This window comes from Euphorbia lathyris, chromosome 5 (assembly GCF_963576675.1).
Source record: "Euphorbia lathyris chromosome 5, ddEupLath1.1, whole genome shotgun sequence".
NCBI classification, from domain to species: Eukaryota; Viridiplantae; Streptophyta; class Magnoliopsida; order Malpighiales; family Euphorbiaceae; genus Euphorbia; species Euphorbia lathyris.
Window position 1 is genome coordinate 69,108,123 of NC_088914.1, and position 22,246 is coordinate 69,130,368.

The following is a 22,246-nucleotide window of genomic DNA, read 5'->3' on the forward strand; positions in this document are numbered from 1 at the left end:
AACAATTTTTAATGGAAAGTTTAAAAAAGAAAACGAGATAAAATCTAGTAAAAGGAGACCGGACTTCACTTGTCCGTTTCGAGTTTATAATATATCGTTAAAAAGACTGCATTTCATAGAATACGTTTACATATTTCAAGTTATTCTAAATTCTATTTATCCGTTATATATTTAAATCTCAAATTGACAAAAAAAATAGCAAACCAAAAGTTGTTTATAATTTGTTTTGGATATATATAATTTATAAAAATAAGTTTAAATTAATTATATATATTTAATATATATAAATATTATTTATTTATTTATTACGTCATCCGATTCGACCAACACGAACCATCCGATCTAATTAAGTGATCCGTGCTACAGTCACCAATCTGGTTTGATGTCTGTTCTGATAACATTGGTATTCTCAATCATTAGAAAATGTTGTATCCGCCATCTGCACTGCAAATTAGAACATAAAAACATGTTACACGCTTATGCAATATTAGCCAAATAGTATGCAATCTAATTTTTTTTTTTTGGTAGAATATGCAATCTAATTTTTAATTATATAGCATTATTACTTTTGTATATATATATAAATATAAAGCTCGAAAAGTGGGAAAAGGCTACCATTTTTTCAAATAGTTTCCAATAAAAAATAACTTCATGGTTTCATCTGCACAAATATTATAATACTAATACTAGTACTAATAATTAAGAAAAATAGAATAGAAACTTCCATCAAAATAAAATAAAATATACTATATGACAATAACAAAAACACCAATTTCCGACTCAGATGAGAATGATATTTGAAATGGAAAATGTTCAGTACTATCAGCCATTTGCACTGCAAATTTGAATGGATGGTATTACAGTAAAGAAAACGAAAGAATAAGGGTTGAAGATGGAGTTCGGATTTCAAATGGAAGGAGAAGAAGGAGAAGAGGCTTTTGGATTCTCAAGAGTTTAGTTTACGTATTGAGAGAAGATATCATCTGACTCAAATACAGTAAACATAATAAATCAAAGGGTTAGTGACTTTTCACTTAACCAAGGGTAATCTGGTCATTCCGCAAGCTTGGAGGTTAATTTAGACTTTTACCATCATTGGAGCATTCTAGAAGAACCCCATCTCCTTATGATGAGCACCACCTTACCAAATTATCCCCTAAAGTAATCACCACCATCCATCATCTCCAAATTTGATCAATGGTGGTGATTCGTCCACTTGTTATGTCCTTTTTTACTTAGTCCCCAAGATTGCTTGCTCAATACACCTAGTTACAAATATAAAATGTAATAGTTAGTTGTTTTAATCTTTAATGAGAAATACAAGATTATAGTAAATTTCTTACCTCATTCAATTTATTATGGTATCAGAGCAAAACTCTCTTTAGAAGTTTTCACCATTAAAACAATATGGCTACTCCGGTGATAACATCCAATAGCCCCTACCATCTGACCCAAAATGAAACCCCGGCCCTTGCATTGGTGTTGCAAGTCCTCACCGGGCCAAATTACCATCAGTGGTCACGGGCAGTCAAGGTAGCCCTTATGTCGAAGAACAAATTCCCTTTCGTCGACGGCACCATCAAAGCTCCGGCACTCGACGATGTCATGTACACCCAATGGGAAAGGTGCAATAACATGGTTATGTCGTGGATCCACCACGCACTGTCACCTTCCATAGCCCGAAGCATCATGTGGCTCGATAAGGCAGATCAAGTCTGGGCAGACCTGAAGGAACGATTTGCACAAACGGATTCGATCAGAATACTGGAGCTACGCAGAGAAATACATAATCTAAAACAAGGAAATGGCAACGTTTTAGATTATTATACCTGCTTGAAGATCCTCAATGTCGAGCTCATGAATCTGAGACCAATGCCGAAATGCACCTGCAGACAGACGTGCAGTTGTGATGCCTTCAAAATCCTCCGTGACCAGCAAGACGCGGACCAAGTCATCACCTTTCTCCAAGGGCTGAACGACTCTTACTCTATAATCTGCTCACAGATTCTGTTGATCGAGCCCTTGCCTTCCCTTAACAAAGCTTTCGCATTGGCCACTCAGCACGAACGACAAATAGGTCTTGCACCTGTCAAAAGCAACGATGGAAATGAAAGCAACGTATTCGCAGGTTTCACCAACACTCAGAATAGACAAAACAACAGGCCAAACAACTCAAGGTATAATACTCGCAAAACAAATGGCAAAACTTCACCATTGTGTACATATTGTGGCAATACAGGTCACACGGAAGAAATATGCTTCAAGAAACATGGATACCCACCGAACTATGGCAATAGAAACAAAGGAGCTCCTTTCAGAACAAATCAGTCAGAGGCCAATGCAACGATGACTCAGAATAGGGATTGCGAAGACTCAGGAGAGGAGGATGACAAGCAATCTAACACGGAACCTTTCTCCCTCACCAAAGAGCAGTACAACACGCTGCTTGCCCTATTGCCACAGAAGCCCTCAGGGAAAGCTCCGGCCTTGGGTAGCAGCGTTAACACCTTTGTTAAAGGAGAAAGTTCTGGTAAAGCCTTAAATCCTAACTCTGTTTCATCATGTTGGATAATAGACACCGGGGCTACAGATCACATCATTTGTGACACCAAATCATACATTTCATATACAAAGATAGATAAATGTTGGGTGAATTTGCCAAATGGGGAAAGGGTCAAGGCTCAGTATATAGGCACAGTGGTCCTTAGCTCACAACTCATCTTGCATAACGTATTATGCATACCTGCTTTTGACTATAACTTAATCTCAACCAGTAAGCTATTGAATACAGGGAAACTATGCGTAGTAATAACGGGTTCAGTGTGTGCAATACAGGACTCAACCAGCTGGAAGAGGATTGGCTTGGCTAGAGAGCATGAAGGTCTATATTACCTGGAATATCCAGTACCTAGTTTCCATTCTGTTTTTTCAATCAAAACCGATGTATGGCATATACGTTTTGGCCATCCCTCTTACGAGCGATTAAAAGGCCTAAACTTACCTGTAATGACTTTGATTCCCTAAAGGCAATACCATGTGATATTTGTCAAAGATCCAAGCAGAAAAAGCAACCATTTTCTTTAAGTCACAGCATAGCAAAGCAATGTTTTGATTTGATTCATGCCGACATTTGGGGTCCCGTAAGAGAATCACATTCTAACAAGCATTACTTCTTAACCATACTTGATGATCATAGCAGGTATACATGGATCACGTTAATGCAAAACAAGGGTGAGGCAAGCAACGCACTACAGTGTTTTTGTAAATATATCAGCAATCAGTTTGGCAAGAATGTAAAAGCAATCAGAACAGATAATGGGCCCGAGTTCATCATGAAGGAGTTCTATGCCACAAACGGTATCATTCATCAAACATCTTGTCCCGAAACACCTCAACAAAACGGCAGGGTAGAAAGAAAACACATGGACATCATGAACACTACTAGAGCACTCATGTTTCAAAGTTGCCTACCCAAAGAATACTGGTTAGAAGCAGTCAGTCATGTTGTTTACCTTATTAACAGATTACCCTCAACACCAATTCAGGGACAGACACCTTATGAACGCCTATATGGTGAAAAGAGCAACCTAGAAAATCTCAAGGTCTTTGGTTGTTTGGCTTACGCCTCGTCACTTGACCGGCACAAGACCAAATTCAGCGACAGGGCAATCAAATGCATCTTCCTAGGCTACAGAAATGGCACCAAAGGCTTCAAATTGTTTTAACGACTAATGATGTTTTCTTTTCCAGGAACGTCAAGTTTTTTGAACAACACTTTCCTTTCACAAATCAAACAGCAATCACATCATCCTGCAGTGAGGCAGAACTAGACACACTACACTTGGCATCAATGCAAGATGATGAGGTTGACACAGAAGAGGATCATGCATTTCAAGATACAATACAACATGTTGACATCACACAAGCACAGGAAAACCAAGGCACCACAGAGATTACAACAGGCATAATAACAGAGGTACAACCATAGAATATAACAGGCAGACCCCGACGGGAGAGACAGCCCCCATCTTATCTCAAAGATTATCACCTGGCCTTGATAAAAGGCTCCGCTTTGCCTTGTCCCACAAATTCACCACATAGCATCTCCAAGTTCCTCTCATACGACAAGTTATCTCCCACTAAATGTATTTTTTCCATCAACCTTGCCTGCCATAGAGAACCTGCGAGTTACACAGAAGCCAAGTCAGACATAAACTGGCAACAAACCATGAGAAGAGAACTTGACGCCCTCGAAGAAAACCACACATGGGATCTGACAGTTTTACCTGAGGGGAAGAGACCTATCGGATGCAGATGGGTCTACAAAATCAAGCATAAGGCCGACGGTAGAATTGCACGATTCAAAGCCCGCCTCGTGGCCAAGGGTTACTCGCAGCAAGAGGGAGTGGATTTTACTGCTACTTTTGCACCTGTAGAAAAATTCACAACTATTAGAGCCATACTTGCAATAGCAACATCAAAGGACTGGTATATCCATCAACTTGACATAGACAACGCATACTTACATGGAGATCTCAATGAAGACGTATACATGCAATTGCCTCCGGGGATGATTCCTGAGAACCCAAAGCAGGTCTGCAAGCTCAACAAATCCCTCTATGGCCTCCGGCAGGCGGGCCGCCAATGGAATGCCAAACTTACGGCCACCGTCAAACACATGGGTTTTGTTCAATCTGTTTTAGATCCATCCCTTTTCACCAAGCATGCAGGTGATCAAATTACACTTTTACTCATTTACGTCGACGATGTTATTTTGACAGGGAACGACATGCACATGATCACTTTGGAAAAACAACATCTCGACAAATCCTTCAGCATCAAAGACCTTGGAAACCTCCATTATTTCCTTGGCTTCGAATTCGTTCGGAACAAGCAGGGACTCCATATGTCACAAAGAAAATACGTATTAGAACTGTTACAAGAAATGGATTTTCTAGCATGCAAACCAACTTTATCCCCATCACTACCAAACCACAAACCACCCCCAAACACAAATCCCATCACAGATATCACATCTTATAGAAAAATAATAGGCAAACTATTATATCTCACGCATACAAGGCCAGACATCTCCTATATCGTCGATCAACTCTCACAACACCTAAACCAGCCAAACACCGACCATCAAAATAGAGTTCATAGGATATTACGGTACCTTAAGGGGACGGTGGGTCTGGGTATCTTTTTCCTCGCATGCAACGACTTACAACTTCAAGCCTTCACCGACTCCGACTGGGCCACTTGCACAGAGACCAGAAAATCCATTACCGGCTACACCGTCTTCCTCGGTGCCTCCCTCATCTCCTGGAGATCTAAGAAACAGAACACTGTTTCCCGCTCATCCTCAGAAGCTGAATACAGGGCCATGGCATCCACCTCTTGCGAGATTCACTAGATTCGGAGTCTCCTCAAAGATCTCCGCCTTCCTCCGACCACGGCCTCTTTGCTTTTCTGTGACAACACATCCGCCATGCATATCACACAAAATCCCGTCTTCCATGAACGCACAAAGCATATTGACATCGACTGCCATGTGATTCGTGAACGAGTTCAAGCCGGGATCATCCGCCTCATGCCGATCTCCTCCTCGCTACAACTCGCGGACCTCTTTAGGAAAGCCCAACACTCACCGCACCTCCATTTTCTCATTGACAAACTCGGTTTGAAGAATCCCTATCAAGCCTAGTTTGAGGGAGGCTATTACAGTAAAGAAAACGAAAGAACAAGGGTTGAAGATGGAGTTCGGATTTCAAATGGAAGGAGAAGAAGGAGAAGAGGCTTTTGGATTCTCAAGAGTTTAGTTTACGTATTGAGAGAAGATATCATCTGACTCAAATACAGTAAACATAATAAATCAAAGGGTTAGTGACTTTTCACTTAACCAAGGGTAATCTGGTCATTCCGCAAGCTTGGAGGTTAATTTAGACTTTTACCATTATTGGAGCATTCTAAAAGAACCCCATCTCCTTGTGATGAGCACCACCTTACCAAATTATCCCCTAAAGTAATCACCACCATCCATCATCTCCAGATTTGATCAATGGTGGTGATTCGTCCACTTGTTATGTCCTTTTTTACTTAGTCCCCAAGATTGCTTGCTCAATACACCTGGTTACAAATATAAAATGTAATAGTTAGTTATTTTAATCTTTAATGAGAAATACAAGATTATACTAAATTTCTTACCTCATTCAATTTATTAGATGGAATCCGCGGAATCAAGCCGACACATGATTGATTTGGGAGAACGATGGAATCGGCCATGGTTTTATTTGAGAGCCTTTTGTACCGGTTGTTTAGGTTAAAGATATGAATAAAAAATTAATAGGTTAACCTTGTTATAAATCTATCCAACCTTTATATGAGTTAAATGACTTAATCTATTGATGACCCAATTGATAAAAGAGTCAATCTTATCCTATTAAATCATGAGTTAAATGGATCAATAATATTTATGATCTATATTGACATCTATACATATGATATGGAAAAATTCATTTTTTGGCAATCCACTATTTGACAATTCTGCTGGTCCTTCTCAATTATGTATTTGGACATCATCGATGTTACTCACCATATAAAAATACCCTTAATGTTTTGGGCCAGGAGCAATTTTACCCCTAACGTCTAAAATGGTGCAATTTTACCCATAACGTTGGAAGGTAAGAGCAATTTTACCCATAATGTTAATAAATTGGGTACAAAAGGACAGTATATTTCAGACAGTATTATAAAACACATATATTTTTGCTCATTATTCTGCACCAATTGCATAACAATTTGTTCTAAAAAAAGGATTTCATGTTTTTGATAATTTAATAATAGAATTTAAGATTAATATTTATAAATTCGGAGGATTTTTTGAATTTTTTTTGTCTAATCTGTACAAAAAGACAGTATATTTTTTATTTTTTTTCACATCCCAACAAATGTTTGTGATTTATTACTGATAAAATGACACGTATGAAGTGTAGATAACAAGATTCATGACTGAGAAGACAGTTTGATGAATTATTTTTTAAATTGACCCAATTTATTAACGTTAGGGGTAAAATTGCTCTTAACTTCCAACGTTAGGAGTAAAATTGCACCATTTTAGATGTTAGGGGTAAAATTGCTCATGACCCAAAACGTTAGGGGTATTTTTGCACCTTAACCCTATAACAAATGATACTCATCAAATGCAAAATATGATATTAGATGGATAGGTAAAGGCTATGCTTACTTTATTTTTTATTTTTTTTTAATTTTTTTTATTAAAATCCTATGAAAGTTAATGGTAAAAATATAAATTACTTTGTTAAAAACAAAGTAAGCATAGCCTAACCCATTATGTATATGATTTTGTAAGTGGAAGAATAAATGATTTTCGTCATCTTAGTTTATATTTTTTTATAAAACTTACCCAAAACTTTTAATTTACAGCTAAACGTATTAAATTAAACTGAATAATATACTTAATTTCTCAAATAATTAGTACTATTTATTTGAGAAAAATAAAGACTAGAAATTTTAAATACGGACGTGACACTATGCTTTCTACGTTTGAATGTGGTATTTTTTCTTTTTTCCGCCCTACAACATATACAATTTTTAATTTTGCTCAAACTATATGTTTATTTGGGTGATTCACCTAATCATAGTGGTCATTAGTGTCTATCACTTCAAATATGATCTTTATATGCAAACATTTGGAGTTACGTGAACACCTCTTTATTTCCAGACTAATGAATGTGATGCCCATTGCTGCAACAACGAACATTTCTCAGTCACGGTGTAATCCAACCAATCTTCCATATTTATTTGGACCGTATACATGTATTGTTAGAGATAATGTTCCTATTATCTCTGTAAATAGATTCTTATCTAATTAGAGTTTCAATTTGTCTATAACCTTAGCTAGATAGAGTTTCAATACGATTATACTTGTGTATTGTATTCCTATACAAACTACTATTGACTCACTATAAATACAAGGCCTCTGAGCCATAATCATTAAGGTAATTCAAATCATTATTGTGTTATTACTTATCTCTCTCTATCTCCATAATATTCCCGTATATCAAACTATACATTTAACATGGTATTAGTAGTATCAACTTCCGCATCCTCCGAATCCTTTGATCATCCATAATCACCAACATACACCCAATATAAAGCCGCCGCCGCCGGTGTCGCTGTCGTGAATATCGCACATGTCACTGCCTCGACCTCCGCGGCTGCTCAAAACACGGACGAAGCCTTCGGTGGCTCGTTTGCAACTTCGGGATGGCGGTTCACCTCGCCCTTCGTCACCGGTGAATCCGCATTCCTTGACGCGACAACAGTACCGCCCGCTGCGGCAGCTCCACCTCCACAGCGAACCGTGGGCGAATCCTTTCCTCCGGAGGTGCGCGCAGCCCTCGAAGCATACCAGGCGGCCAATGCCCAGGCGCATCCCGCACTAATCTCCTCTGCCGCCCATGCGCCCCTCGCGTCTGCTGCTGCTGCCCATGCGCCCCTCGCGTCTGCTTCTGCCGCCCATGCGCAGCCCGCGCCAATCTTCTCCGCGACAGCAGCTCATGATCCACGGTTTGTGCAAACCGCGATGCTCCCAACTCTGACAACGTCCGCTGCCGACGCTGCGGTTTTAGCCGCGATTGCGGCATATCAGGCGGCTGTTCCGCCCCCACAAAATCATCAACTTCCGGTTCAGAAGTCATTAATCCAATCCCAACAACCCTCGGCCACTCAAACCCTATTTTCTCCATCAGTTCTCGCTGCCCTAGTCGTCTATCAGGCAGCTGAAGCCAGTAACAACCGTTAGGTATTTTCTGAATCCAATACTTCACCATTTGGGTATAATACTCAATTAACCCATGATCCAGTCCCATCTTTTTTCCAAAATTCGTATCACAATACTGTCGATGCACCTTCAAATAATTTTCGACCTAATTTTATTCCTCCCTCAAATACCACTATTTTACCAAATTCTATCCATCCAGAACCTGTTTCTACCCATGTCGATCAACCAAGACAACCACCCACAAATATCACCATTAACATCAAATTAACCCCTCACAACTACAAAGCATGGAGAATGTCCATGGAATCTACCCTTCAAACCTATCATCTTCTTTCCCATATTCTTAGTTCAACACCTCCTCCACCCAAATTTATTTCTAGAACAGGTTTTGTGACATCTGCTACGGATTTAATCATAAATCCATCTTTTTCCCAATGGGATGATGTAGAAAATGTGGTTAGGACTTTGCTCCTAAATTCAATCACCGAAGAGGTGTTTCCTGATATTGCTTATCTCAAATACTCACATGATATTTGGCTAGCTTTGGAAGATGCCTACGGGCTTATTACAGGTAGCAAGCAGTTTCAGATGGGAGTTGAACTGCATGAGCTTGAGCAAGGGGGGATGTCAGTTACTGCGTATATGCAAAAAGTGAAGTCCATTCTTGATGATCTGGCTGCCTCAGGGAACCCTTACCCTCGACATCTACTACCGTCAGTTCTTTACAAGGGTTTGGGAGAAGAGTATCGCTCTATGATAGGGGTCAAAACCCCCTATCTTTGGGTACGGTTTTAGGACGGGTTTTAGCGTTATTTCATGAATAAGCGAGCAATTCTCGCATTTATATGCGTTTGTGTGAGTTAGTTAGAAATTGGAAATGTTTTATTTACTTTTCGTTGTTTAGGCTCGTTTTCTGGTTATTTTGGGCAAATATGGCCAAAATAGCATGTATGTTATAATTCCATTATCTTTTATAGCTAATTGATCCGTCAAAAGTCGCACCAAAGAGAGTGTTTGATCAAAATGAGCGATTGGCGGGTCAATTTAGCCTTGAGACTAATGCTATTTGGAGTTTTCGTGCATGCGCAGGGATGAATTCGGGCGAAAATTACATTTTGGGACATTCAGCTACCGCACAGAGGCGTGCCGGGCAGAATCCACATCTCTTACTCAAAGGTTGTGACCTCCAGAGATTCTATTAGACTTATGACGGTGTAAGTAGCCAAAATTTCTTAAGGAATCTAGGGAATTTGAGTACGGTCAGGTTGGAATATGGGTGGTATGTAGAAAACATCTCCATAATCAGAGTTAATCTTATCCGATTTCACTATGAGATCCTCAAAGTTTGAGGAACCGTTGCTCGAAACTTCCTAAGTGAGGTCAATGGTGGTTTTTGATCGACGAAAAAATGGATCCATCTTAAACGGAATATAATGGAAGAAAATCAATAATAAAAAAATATAACGACTTACCCAGAGAGAAGATTGTTGGTCCTTGTGAGATAGAATTAGTTCCGAAGGGGGGGGTGTTAATGGAACTTTTGATTAATTTAACCTTTTATAAAAATTTCTCACTTTTAGTTCAATAGCACAGAACAGAAGCAAGTTTTGAATTAGAGGCCAGTTCTGTTTACCGAGTTAATCAGTCAAAAGAGCTTGATTCTGCTTTTGACATTTTTTATACAAAAGATAGCCTACACAAAGGGGCTTTTGTAGAGACTTAAGATTTGCGACCTATTGAAGCACAATAGTCGGAAATGTTATGTATGAGATAGTGATTTTAGAGTAAGCAAATATCAGAAGTAAGTAAAGGAAGGGTTAGAAAGATGTTACTCAGCGATTTATACTGGTTTAGCCTCCTGCCTATATCTAGTCCACAAAATACCTTCTACTTGGTTTTAATCCACTATTGAACTCTTTCAACGGTAGAGCACAAACTGTTACAATAGATACAAATGTTCTGCAAAGTACCTTTCTTTACACATATTTATCTCTCTAAGTGTTTACTTAAAACCAAAGTAAACATAAGAGCTTCTGATCCTTTTTACAATTGATGATTTTGTTCTAAAGTTGAACACATATTAAGAACTCTCTCAAATTAATTACACAAGTATGAACAATAAATTATGTATCTCTTGCTTTTGCTCTTTTTCGGTTGCATGCTTTGAATCTCTATTTGCGTTTTTGGATCAGCACCGAAAATGAGCTTTGTGCTTGCCTTTTATAGTGGAAGCTGGATCCAGAGACGTTTGAATTTGAACTTTGTCGTTGGAGGGAAAGCTTCAAATGGCTTTTGTCTTCTATCTTCTGTCTTTGTTTCTTTCTTCCAAAGGTAACAAGGCACATATCAGGAAAAGGCATTTAACGAAATCAGTCTTCTATCTAGTGTTGACCAGCAACTTCTGATTCCTTAGCTTTGCAGACGTCGTTTGTCCTTTCCATAAATGGTTAAGTGAGAGAGATGTTTTACTGACAGAGCTTCTGGCTCCTGTCTTCTTTGCTAATTTCAGAAATGCATGAGAGCTGACTTTGATTCTCCGAATCATGTCTTCTGGCTTCTAATTCCAAATCACAAAAGAGTTGTTGGGCCTCTAGTATTTTTAGGGCCTTCTAAGCCTATTAGAATTTTGATATTTATACTTTGATTTATATTTCAACATTTAACAAACCCATTAGTATAAAATAAATCTTAATTTAATTTCTGAATTAAATACTAATGGGAATTTAAAACCTTAAATATGATTTTTGTCATAATTAAAAACATAGTGGAAATTATGTTTCAACAAAGATTTCTCGACGAAGAAGATGATTTGCAGATCTCTTCTGGATACTGGAAGCGTAACCATATCAAAATCGTGTACTCCGATATACGTAAAATTTGATGCTTCGTTTTCCAAAATGCCTAGTGAGCCACATGTCTTGTTATTGAAGGAAGAACCTTCTCAGAATGATGTCTCTTTTGGGAAATCAAAAGTGTTCCGCTCTTACCCTGATGAAATAAGACAATTGTAGGGAAGTGACACATCCCTTAACTTGAGGGACTACTATTCGCATTCACCTGCTTTCCATAGCCTAAAGTATAGATTCGACTAATGGGGAGATTTTGATAACATAAAGTGGAAAAAAGATTTGGCTTCTCTCGTGAACCAGATCCTCGGGATTCAGCCTCTTAGCTGAGACTAGGGGTGTAACCGAGCCGAACCGAACCGAACCCTAGGTAGGTTCGGTATTGGCACATTAATGCCTCGAGCCGAGCCCTCTTGAATCGAGCTTTGACAAGCTTTGACTGAGCTGAACTTTGACCGAATCTGACCGAGCTTTAACCGAGCCAAGCTTTTATCGAGCTTCTAACGAGCTTTAACTGAATTCATCATACATGCGTAGAATAAGTAGCGTAAAAAATAGAAAAACCTTATAACATACTCCATATGAGGTTAAAATATTTATAAAGAAAAACAATCATGTTATTGTCGAGATTCTAGAACAGTATATGATACTTGTGATCGGAAAACACAAGCTCGGAGAAAAATTTCAAAAAATGACATATATATTAAAGTTTTTAATGTATTTTATTTTTTTTATCAAAACCTAATTGTCTAGTTAAAGACTCAAATGTCTAAGCTTTTTTGTGTCTTTTTTATGGGTTAAATCTTATTTGAGTTGTGAATTATGATGGAAAGTAATAATAACCAATGATATATATATATATATAGGGGAGGGATCAAGTGAGAACCCTCCCCTAAGTGAGAACTCACCTTAGGTGAGAACCACCAAAAACTACGTAGTTTTGAGTAGGAAAATTAAGAAAAAATGCTACTACTTACTAGGGGGTTCAAACTTAGGACTTGTTCATCTACACTCCATGTTGTTTACCACTGAGCCAATTACTATTTTTGTATATTATTTCGCGCGCTGATTAATATACCATCTCCCTTTTAGCTTCTATTGTTTTTTTTGTTTAATATTTGACGCATGCACTTATTAATATCGATTAAATATGTATAATAATGAATTATTAATAGAAAAAAAGAAATGTGCATAATAATAAATTATTAATAGAAAAAAAGAGAAATGTGCATAATAATGAATTATTAATAAAAAAAAATCCAAGAACATGCTCTAATTTCTTATTTATTTAATTCCTTTATATTTTTGTAATTTATGTTACATAGGAAAATATATTTTTTAAAATATACGTTAGGACATATATTTTAACTTTTAAAACACGAACTATGAAGTTTAGAACGTACGACATATTTTTTAGAACATACGTTATGTTTTTTAGAACATGTGTTATGTTTTTTCGAACATGAGTTATAAATTATATTATAGAACAAATGAAAAAACGATCCAGATATCTACTGATTTTTTAGAACATTATACTTAATTTTTAGAACACAAACTATATATTTTTTAAAACATACGTTATAACATATATTTTAACTTTTAAAACACGAACTATGAAGTTAGAACGTACGACATATTTTTTAGAACATACGTTGTGTTTTTTAGAACACGTGTTATGTTTTTTCGAACATGAGTTATAAATTATATTATAGAACAAGTGAAAAAACGATCGAAATATCTACTGATATTTTTAGAACATTATACTTAATTTTTGGAACACAAACTATATATTTTTTAAAACAAACGTTAGAACATATATTTTAACTTTTAAAACACGAACTATGAAGTTTAGAACGTACGACATATTTTTTAGAACATACGTTATGTTTTTTAGAACACGTGTTATGTTTTTTCGAACATGAGTTATAAATTATATTATAGAACAAATGAAAAACCGATCGAGATATCTACTGATTTTTTTAGAACATTACACTTAATTTTTGAACACAAAATATAAACTTTAGAACATGCATTATGTTTTTTAGAACATACATTATGTTATTTAGAATATGAGTGTTATAAATTATATTATAGAACAAATGTAAAAATGGTCCATATATTTACTATTTTTTTAAACATTATACTTAATTTTTAGAACACAAATTATAAAGTTTAGAATATATGTAACAATATTTAGAACATCGTTCTTAACATTTTAAAATATAAATTACAAAAATATAGAGGAATTAAATAAATAAGAAATTAGAGCATGTTTTTGCATTTTTTTTCTATTAATAATTCATTATTATGCATATTTCTTTTTTTATTAATAATTTATTATTATGCACATTTAATTGATATTAATAAGTGCATGCATCAAATATTAAACAATGGAAGCTAAAAGGGTCATAATATATTAAGCAGCGCGACACATAGCACACAAGAAAGACAATTGGCTCAGTGATAAACAACATGAAGTATGGATGAATAGGTCCTAGGTTCGAACCCTCTTGTAAGCAACAATATTTTTTTAAAATTTCCTTACCCAAAACTACGTAGTTTTGAGTGGTTCTCACCTAGAAAAGAGTTCTCACAAGAGCCCTCTCCTATATATATATATATATATATATATATATATATATATATATAGTAATTAAAAATAATCGAGTATGCTCGCGAGCTTTTGAGCCGAACCTGAGGAAGCTCGGACTCAGCTCGTTAGTGCTCGAGCCGATTTCGAACTCGAGTCGAGCCCTATCGAGCCGAGCTTTGATCGAGCTTTCACCGAACCGAGCTCGAATAGTTTGTGAACTACTAAGGCTCGTTTGCACTCCTGGCTGAGACGAACTCCTTTCTTGTGATCGATCAGATACAAAACCTTGTCTTTTGGAAGCTCCTACTCTTATAAGGTTAATCTAGCTCTTCTTTCCCTTTTAGTAGAACTAAACAATGAGCATACATCACACACCAATTAATAATCTAGCGGTTCTCAAACTCCTTTCCTAGTTGGACACAAAGTGAGTTTCTTCCTATTTAGACTAGGAATCTCCACTCATATGTAAAAGGGTCTAAGCTTAATTCTCATTTAAAAGGTGCATTTTACTTGACATTACATTCTCAGAGCTCTTCTCCCGTAAATTACTTTTTCTCTCTCTAGGTCAGAATTGGCTTAAAAGTTAGAGTGTCCTCATTAAAGACCCTACCAAGTATATCTTTATTTTGTAGGACATCCGCCAAAAAATGGCACATTTACCTTACCTTCACAAAGCCATAAAAAGAGCATAGAAGGATCCCTGACCATCTTAGATCGGATCGAATACATGATAAAATTTCAGACCCTATTATTAAATGACAAATGCTGAAAATTATTGAAAATAGACTTGACTTGATGTGTTGGGAAGTTGACTCGTCGAGTCAAGCTTCTTGGTGGAAAAAAAGGAAATTATTGGCCCTTTGACTTGGCGAGTTAGTCAGTTAACTCGCCAAGTTGACTTGATATGCGATCCACCCTTAACTTGTTGCCTTTTGACTCTACATGTCAAACAATTGACTCAACGAGTTGAGTTGTTTTTCAGGCAGATTCCAATCTAACAAATCTAATTGCAATTATCCACATTCCTTAACCGAAAATCCTACATCTAAAGCTCATAAATATTTCAAATTTTGAAAATCAACTAATGTTAGTTTTCAATTCGAACAAAAAAGTAATTTGAATTCAAACTATCAAATCAAAATCAAAGCAAATAAAATCTAATTAAACATTAAAACTGAAATTACTAAGGTAATTATGATAAACATAAAATTAAAATACTAATGATTATTAAAATAACTTAAAATGACATACTAAAATTGAAAATACTTAAAAATGATTGAATTTAACTGAAATTAAGTTTAAACACTAGAAAATTTACATTAATTACATAATGAGATCAAAACATATGAAATTCTCTAAAATTGTATAAACTACTTAACGTAAGTAAAAAAAATACTCAAAATAAACTATGATGGTGTTTGGTAGCTACTTTTCATGCTCTTGTTTGTATTTTCAAATCAAAACGGAGAGTTTTAGGTGTTTGGTTAGTGACATCATAACATCAAACAACAAACATTGTAACACCCAGGCTCAATATCATGTAGATACTGTCCGCTTTGGTCCAAATCCAATATATTGGGCCTCACGGCTTTAAAACGCGTCTGCGTGTATTGGATTATCATCTTACTAATAAGCCTCAATCACTCTCTCTCCATTTCCGATGTGGGATTCAGTTAATTCCTGCCACATCGTCATCCCTTAGGACCGCTCCTTGCTCAGGCCTTCTACCCCGGTGCCACCTACTCCGGACCGGGTCGTTACAAACATCAACATCAAACTGTAGATAAAACAAACGGGCTCTATATAAAATAATAGGGATTTATCATCCCTATTAGATCCATTATGGGTAAAACAGATTTTTAATCAAAACCAAATCCAACTTCACGTAGGGGAAAGAAAATCCCCCGCATTGCTAATGTGAAAATTTCTCATATTTCCCGCTTGGTATATATCTAACAGTAAAAGGAATTCCACATCGGTAAAGTGAAAATCCTTTCTGCTTCCATAATTTTGGTTTATCGGCTAACATACCAATAATATTGACTCAAATTTATACAATCGGATCAGATACATGATCAGTTCACGATTGATCCGGTTTTTAAAACACTAAATAAATACATCGCGAAAACGTGTTTCATTAATTCTTAAAATTTTTTATTTTGAGATAGTTAGTGGTTATTTTAAGGTGTTCATTGAAGTTTAGTGATTATAATATTAAAAAACACAAAATTAAATGATTTTTTATATTATATTTTAAAGTTTAATGGCTATATAAATAAATTCAGTAGCCACGATGTGTAATTTAGCTAAGTGTGTTTCACAGAAGATGTTCCATCAATATCCGTATAAGGATATTCTTTTTTTTACAGGATTTGATTTATATATACTTTTATGGAGCTATTGCTTAATAATAAGTAATTTGTTCTATAATTTACTTTTTTCATTCAGTGCCAAACTAATTGATACAAAGATCTGTTTAAAATAATATTGTACTTAAGTTTGTGCATTACACAATAATCACAGGATTAGTGCTCCAAGTAAAAGATGACTAATATCGCATTACATTTTCTTTTCTTTTTTTTCTTTAAAAAGTATCGCATTAAAACTTGTGTACAATAACATCACAACTTTCTTTTTTGTACAATATATATGTTTTTTTTGGAACAACAATATATATGTTAATCATATTTAATTACAAATTCAATATAATTTGATACTGTACCAACGAATTAGACACTTGATATTACAGAAGCCCTCAAATCAATTACCATGTGTTACGATTTGAACTTTCAAATCAGTCTGAAAGTTTACATGGAACGTTTCTCTTTAAGAGAAACTCACATGCGGCTAGGTTGAAGACTCCACTTTATGGAGACTTCTTCTAAAGCCAGACTCATGAATCCTGGTATTAAAATGATTCCTAAAAGAAGACAGGTTCCCCAACTTTATAAATAGATAGATATGATTACATCTTATAATATGTTAACACTATTGTCTACTAACTTGTTAAAATATTTATTTACTTCTTGATAAATTTAGCTTCTTATAACAGACCGTTACAAATATACAGTCAACTATATATTGACCAAGTTATTAATAACATTTGTTTATTAAGCCCATTATAAAATATTATTATTTATAACACGCTAAGCTTTCTCGTAACAAATAGTGCAATCAACCTAACATGACCAGACTTTTTGTAATACACTTTCACAATGATGGGTAATGCTGGTTTTGTAACGGGGCAAACCAGAACGCGATACAAATACAACATTACCTATGTTTCTTCTACTAATAATAGCTCCTCATTCTTTATGTTGTTGCATTCAAATAGCCCTCTTTCCAAAAAAAAAAAAAAATTCAATTGGTTCTATCTAATTTTATGTATCTCATAAAAATAAACATGAAAACAAAGAAAACACTAAGTTAAATCCAGTTAGAAAATCTAAAACCAATCCAAACTAAACATCTTGAGAGCAACTTCTACAATCTCAATTGTCTATACTCAAATCTTCATACTCATGTCTAAAACTATCTCCATTATCAATCTTAGTTTTAGATTGAGATTTAGAAACCCACAATGTACTTTTAAGTTTACTAATCAATCTCATTCCAATACTCTTCTTAGCCCTAATAGGGCTATTCTCATTCCGAAAACTAGCAAAAGAAGTCGATCCTCTTTCCCCCTTTTCAATCTTAGCAGCATCTTCTCTAACCCCATAATGAAAACTTGCTGATCTTTCTTCTCTCATAATGCTATTTTCCTTTCTACAAAGCTTCTTCTCCATTTCAATCCTTTCTTTCTCAGACTTCTGCAAAAGCTTTTTCATTCCGGCTAACTCATGTTCTAGGTATTGGATTCGGGAACTGGTGGTGGCCATTTCTGCCTTGAGTTTAGATGCTTGGCGTGATGCTGCATCCTTATGGAGAATTGAGCCTAGAGTTGTGGCGGTTTTATTGGGATTGGTGGTGGTGGTGGTGGTGGTGGTGGCGGTGACTAGTTCTCGGCGGGTGTTTAGCTGCTCGATTAACATTGCTCGGACTATGAATCTTAGTGGAAGTTTGGGGTTTTGGACTGCGTGTAGGAGGAGGTGAGGGGATAGCTTTTCACAGTCGATGAAATTGCATATCTCCATCTTCTGTTCTTCTGCTATCTTCCCGTTATGTTGCTGCAGAAATGAAAACCGTACAAGTTAAACAAAAGTAAATCCAAATTTTTATTGAATAACCAAGTTAGAAGACAAAATTTACTAGTTATTTGATAACAAAGTGTGTTAAATTCGGAAAGAACTTTCATAGTGGATTGGGTGCAATGGATCCGACCAATAATGAAAAGAATCATGCTACCTTATTAGGAGATGATTGATGTAAGGAAAGAAAATGTATAATTATCATGTTTCTATTCGTAAGATCCAATAGACCGAGACTATAGTAGAATTTCTCTAAATTCGGGTGCTGATAAGTCAATATTACTAACAATGTGGCATCTTTTAAATGATTTAAGATTAGTGGGTTTCATATACCATTAATCATAGTAGAATTTTGGAATAAGAGACAAATTTGACTTTAATTGTTTTAGTGAAGTTCAAATTTAGCATTAACGTATGAAACGGTCTAAATTAATCCCAACATTTTTAAGAGAGATTAATTTTAATTTTAAAAAGACTGGTTTGACTGCTATATAATTGTCATATTGTACATTTCAAACACCAATTATGTCTACGTTACTAACGCTGTTACAAAAAAAAATGTTACTTAAAATAGCAACAACTAAGTCGGCCACGTACACGTTAATCACGATTTTTTTTATCAAAGTGTCTAAAATGTTTACTGTGCTATTAATATAGTTACAAATAATCAACCAAAAATGTACGAAACTGATTCAGTTTATCGACAAACTGTTTAGAAGTTCTGGTTTGAGTAAATAACAGTCAAACCAACTTTTTTAAAATTTCGGTAATGTATGACTAAAATTGATCTTGCTTGGAGACGTTCGGATTAAATTTACAATATTTCATACATTATGACTAAATATGCACTTCTTCAAAAAAAGTTAGCGTCAAATTTGATCCTTATTCTTTTATATTTTAACACATTAAGTCCTTAATGACCATAAAAGTTAGTTTTTAACATAAATCTCTAACACAATGTCATCCATTTCATTTTGCTTTCGAAATTTGCATTTTTAACCGTTTGAAAACAGTGTGTTGTGATTATAGAAAAATTATAAAAACTTTATTTTAAACTGTTAACACACTATTTTAGACGTAAATGAAATGAATATCATGTATTAACTGATTTTTATGTTCATAAATAACTAATTTAACAAGCATAGACCTATGTGTTGAAGTGAAAAATTAGAGATTTCATGTAACAAAATTACCAAAATCGAAATGATTTGATAACTCAATATACTTTATCTTACCTTTGTTATTTGATTCTACACATGCTTGCTTAGCACAATCTTAATTATTTCTTTTTGTCTCATAATATGATTATTAATAATTTCAAATTACATATCTATTATCTATCACATAATAATTAAAGGATGATAAAGAGATAAGGACGCAGAGATTTAATGTGTCAAAATGGAAAATAAAAGCAAAAATGTAAAATAATTTAAATTAGAAATAAAAGCAAAAATGTAAAATAATTTAAATTAGCTTTTTCCACACAAATCATGCCAAAACTGTCTTCCGAATAATAATTGCATTGAAAAGGATAAATTACCTGAATGTAAAGGTCAACGATTCTGTACAGCACGTCGTGGCTACTAAACCTGCAGTGCATAGCATCGGCCACGATTTCAAATTCCTCGGCGTCCAAATTCAAAACATCGTCCACAATTCCGTCCATCTCTTCATCATCGCCGGCCCAATCCAATGCTTCAATGCATCTACTCAACAGAAACGCCGCCGTCTCAGCCTCCGGAAGCAACCGCAAACACGAACGCACAACTATTTGCTTCACCTCCAGGCTACCGGCCATCACTCGCCGAAAGTATGTCTCTGTTATCTGCTTTAAATTCTCTTTCGCCTTACTTTTCGTCTCCGTCATCCCAAGCAACTCCGCCGCCGTTCTCAGTGCCACTACATTGAACGGCGTTAGGGCAAAATCAGTGCCGTAACAGAAGTCTGCAACGAGAGTGAACGTTTCGGCTGTTATATTTAACGGAAGCGTTATTTTGGAGAGTTCCGTTAATTGACGTTTCAAATATGAACTCTTAGTTGTTAACACGTCCTGCAAAAAAGAAAGTAAAAGAAGAAAATTACCTACTTTTCGTTTTCTTTGATTGAGAAAAATTAGCTTTCTCAATTTCTAATTTTGGTTACATTTTCCTTAATTGGTAACGGATGCCCAATAATTTTAGTATTTATTTCCCCTCATTAAATTTAAATTTACTTTAGGATTATAAATGCTCTTTCCAAAAAGAAAATAAAAAAGGTACCTTTTTATTGTTGTCAACTTTAAATTATAAATACATATATAGCAACCAATGTCAAAAATCATATATAGACATTAACTATATAATATAGTATATCTGAAAAAAACTATATAATATAGTGGATGCTGACATTATAACTAAAATCTGATTGAATACATATATAATAATTTATGTCATATGGAAAATATTTATTATTTTTCTTTTCAATCACACACATTCCCAATTATAGTAATTTTGGTGACAAAATTATTGAAGGCTATTGGGCAAGGCCAATGCATATATCATAAATAAATAAATAAAAATGTCCACTTTAATTTTATAAAATAAAAATAAAAATACCCAAATTGATTCACACTTTTCCCAATTGGAATTCCCTCAAGTAATTAATGGTAGTATATGAAAAAAGTATTGTACTTTCTATCTTTAACACTGTGCTTTTTAGGGAAGTAAATACAAATTTTGCAGTGAATATATTTCCATAGCTGCACTACCTTGATAAGGGAATTGCAAGGTATTTTTTTTTTTTTTCAATTTTATGCAAAGGAAATATTTTGGTTGTCTCTCTTTAAAAAAAAAAAAATTAAAGTTTTATACACGAAATCAATGGAGTTTTCCGGCCACCGGACCCTCTAAAAACACGAAATTGATTAAGAATGAACTGACCTTATGTAGATTGAAGCATTTTCCTTGAACATATATGAATACATCAGCCTCATGTCCTGTAACCAGTGACCTTCAAATACATAATATTATTATAAAATTTAAAAAAAAAACAATTATTTAATTATACGAAAGAAAAAAGAAATAAAAATATATATACCATGAGGAGACTCTGGAATGGAGGGATTCGGGAGGAGGAGAAGAAAGAGAAGGAGATGAAGAACATTGAAAATCTTCATCATCTTCTTCTTCATAGATAGTATCAACAACCCCCAAATCGTTTCTTCTCATCATTTTTGTAATGAATCTGCAGAGATTGATCCGAATTTTCTTATAAATGGCAGCAGAAGTTGTTTATTTGGGGGTTGGGTCTGAAATTGTAAAGGGTGAGAATATGTGTGTGTTGTAAATTTAAATGTAGGAGAGAGTATTAATTGAGTGCATGTGATACTCATAAATGCATTTATTCTTGCCTTAAATGTTCTTTCCTTTTAATTCAATTAATTTTCTGTAAAATCTTATTTAACGTTTTTGTATAATCTAATTCATGGGACTAGATTTCTCTTTGATTTATGGAAATCATAATCAACATTCAAAAGTCAAATTTTCGTTATTGGTATTGACTGATTAATTGCCAAATGTATGGTCTATTTCCTATTTTTCAACCTAGATATAACGTACAGTAAAACCTCTATAAATTAATAATGTTGGGACCATTAAATTTTATTAATTTATAGAGTTATTAATTAATCGATAAATTAATAATTATTAATTTATAGAGTCATTTTATTTTTTTTTTAAAATAAAGTTTAAATTACTAATTTAAATAAGGCAAATGATATATACAGCCCTTAGGGTTGTATATAAGCATTAATTATTCACATATAACAATAAAA

General features: G+C 34.9%; 1 protein-coding gene across 1 annotated transcript; it reads right to left on the reverse strand.

Annotated features, from left to right (window-relative positions):
• Nucleotides 1–17,626: 17,626 nt before the first annotated feature.
• Nucleotides 17,627–21,716, reverse strand: LOC136230598 (BTB/POZ domain-containing protein At3g49900-like). Its single transcript, XM_066019722.1, has 4 exons — nt 21,511–21,716; nt 21,354–21,423; nt 19,976–20,485; nt 17,627–18,414 (listed from the first exon to the last, which is right to left on the reverse strand). The coding sequence occupies exons 1-4, from the start codon at nt 21,642–21,644 to the stop codon at nt 17,737–17,739; spliced, it is 1,392 nt and encodes a 463-aa protein (XP_065875794.1). The 5' UTR covers nt 21,645–21,716; the 3' UTR covers nt 17,627–17,736.
• Nucleotides 21,717–22,246: the final 530 nt, after the last annotated feature.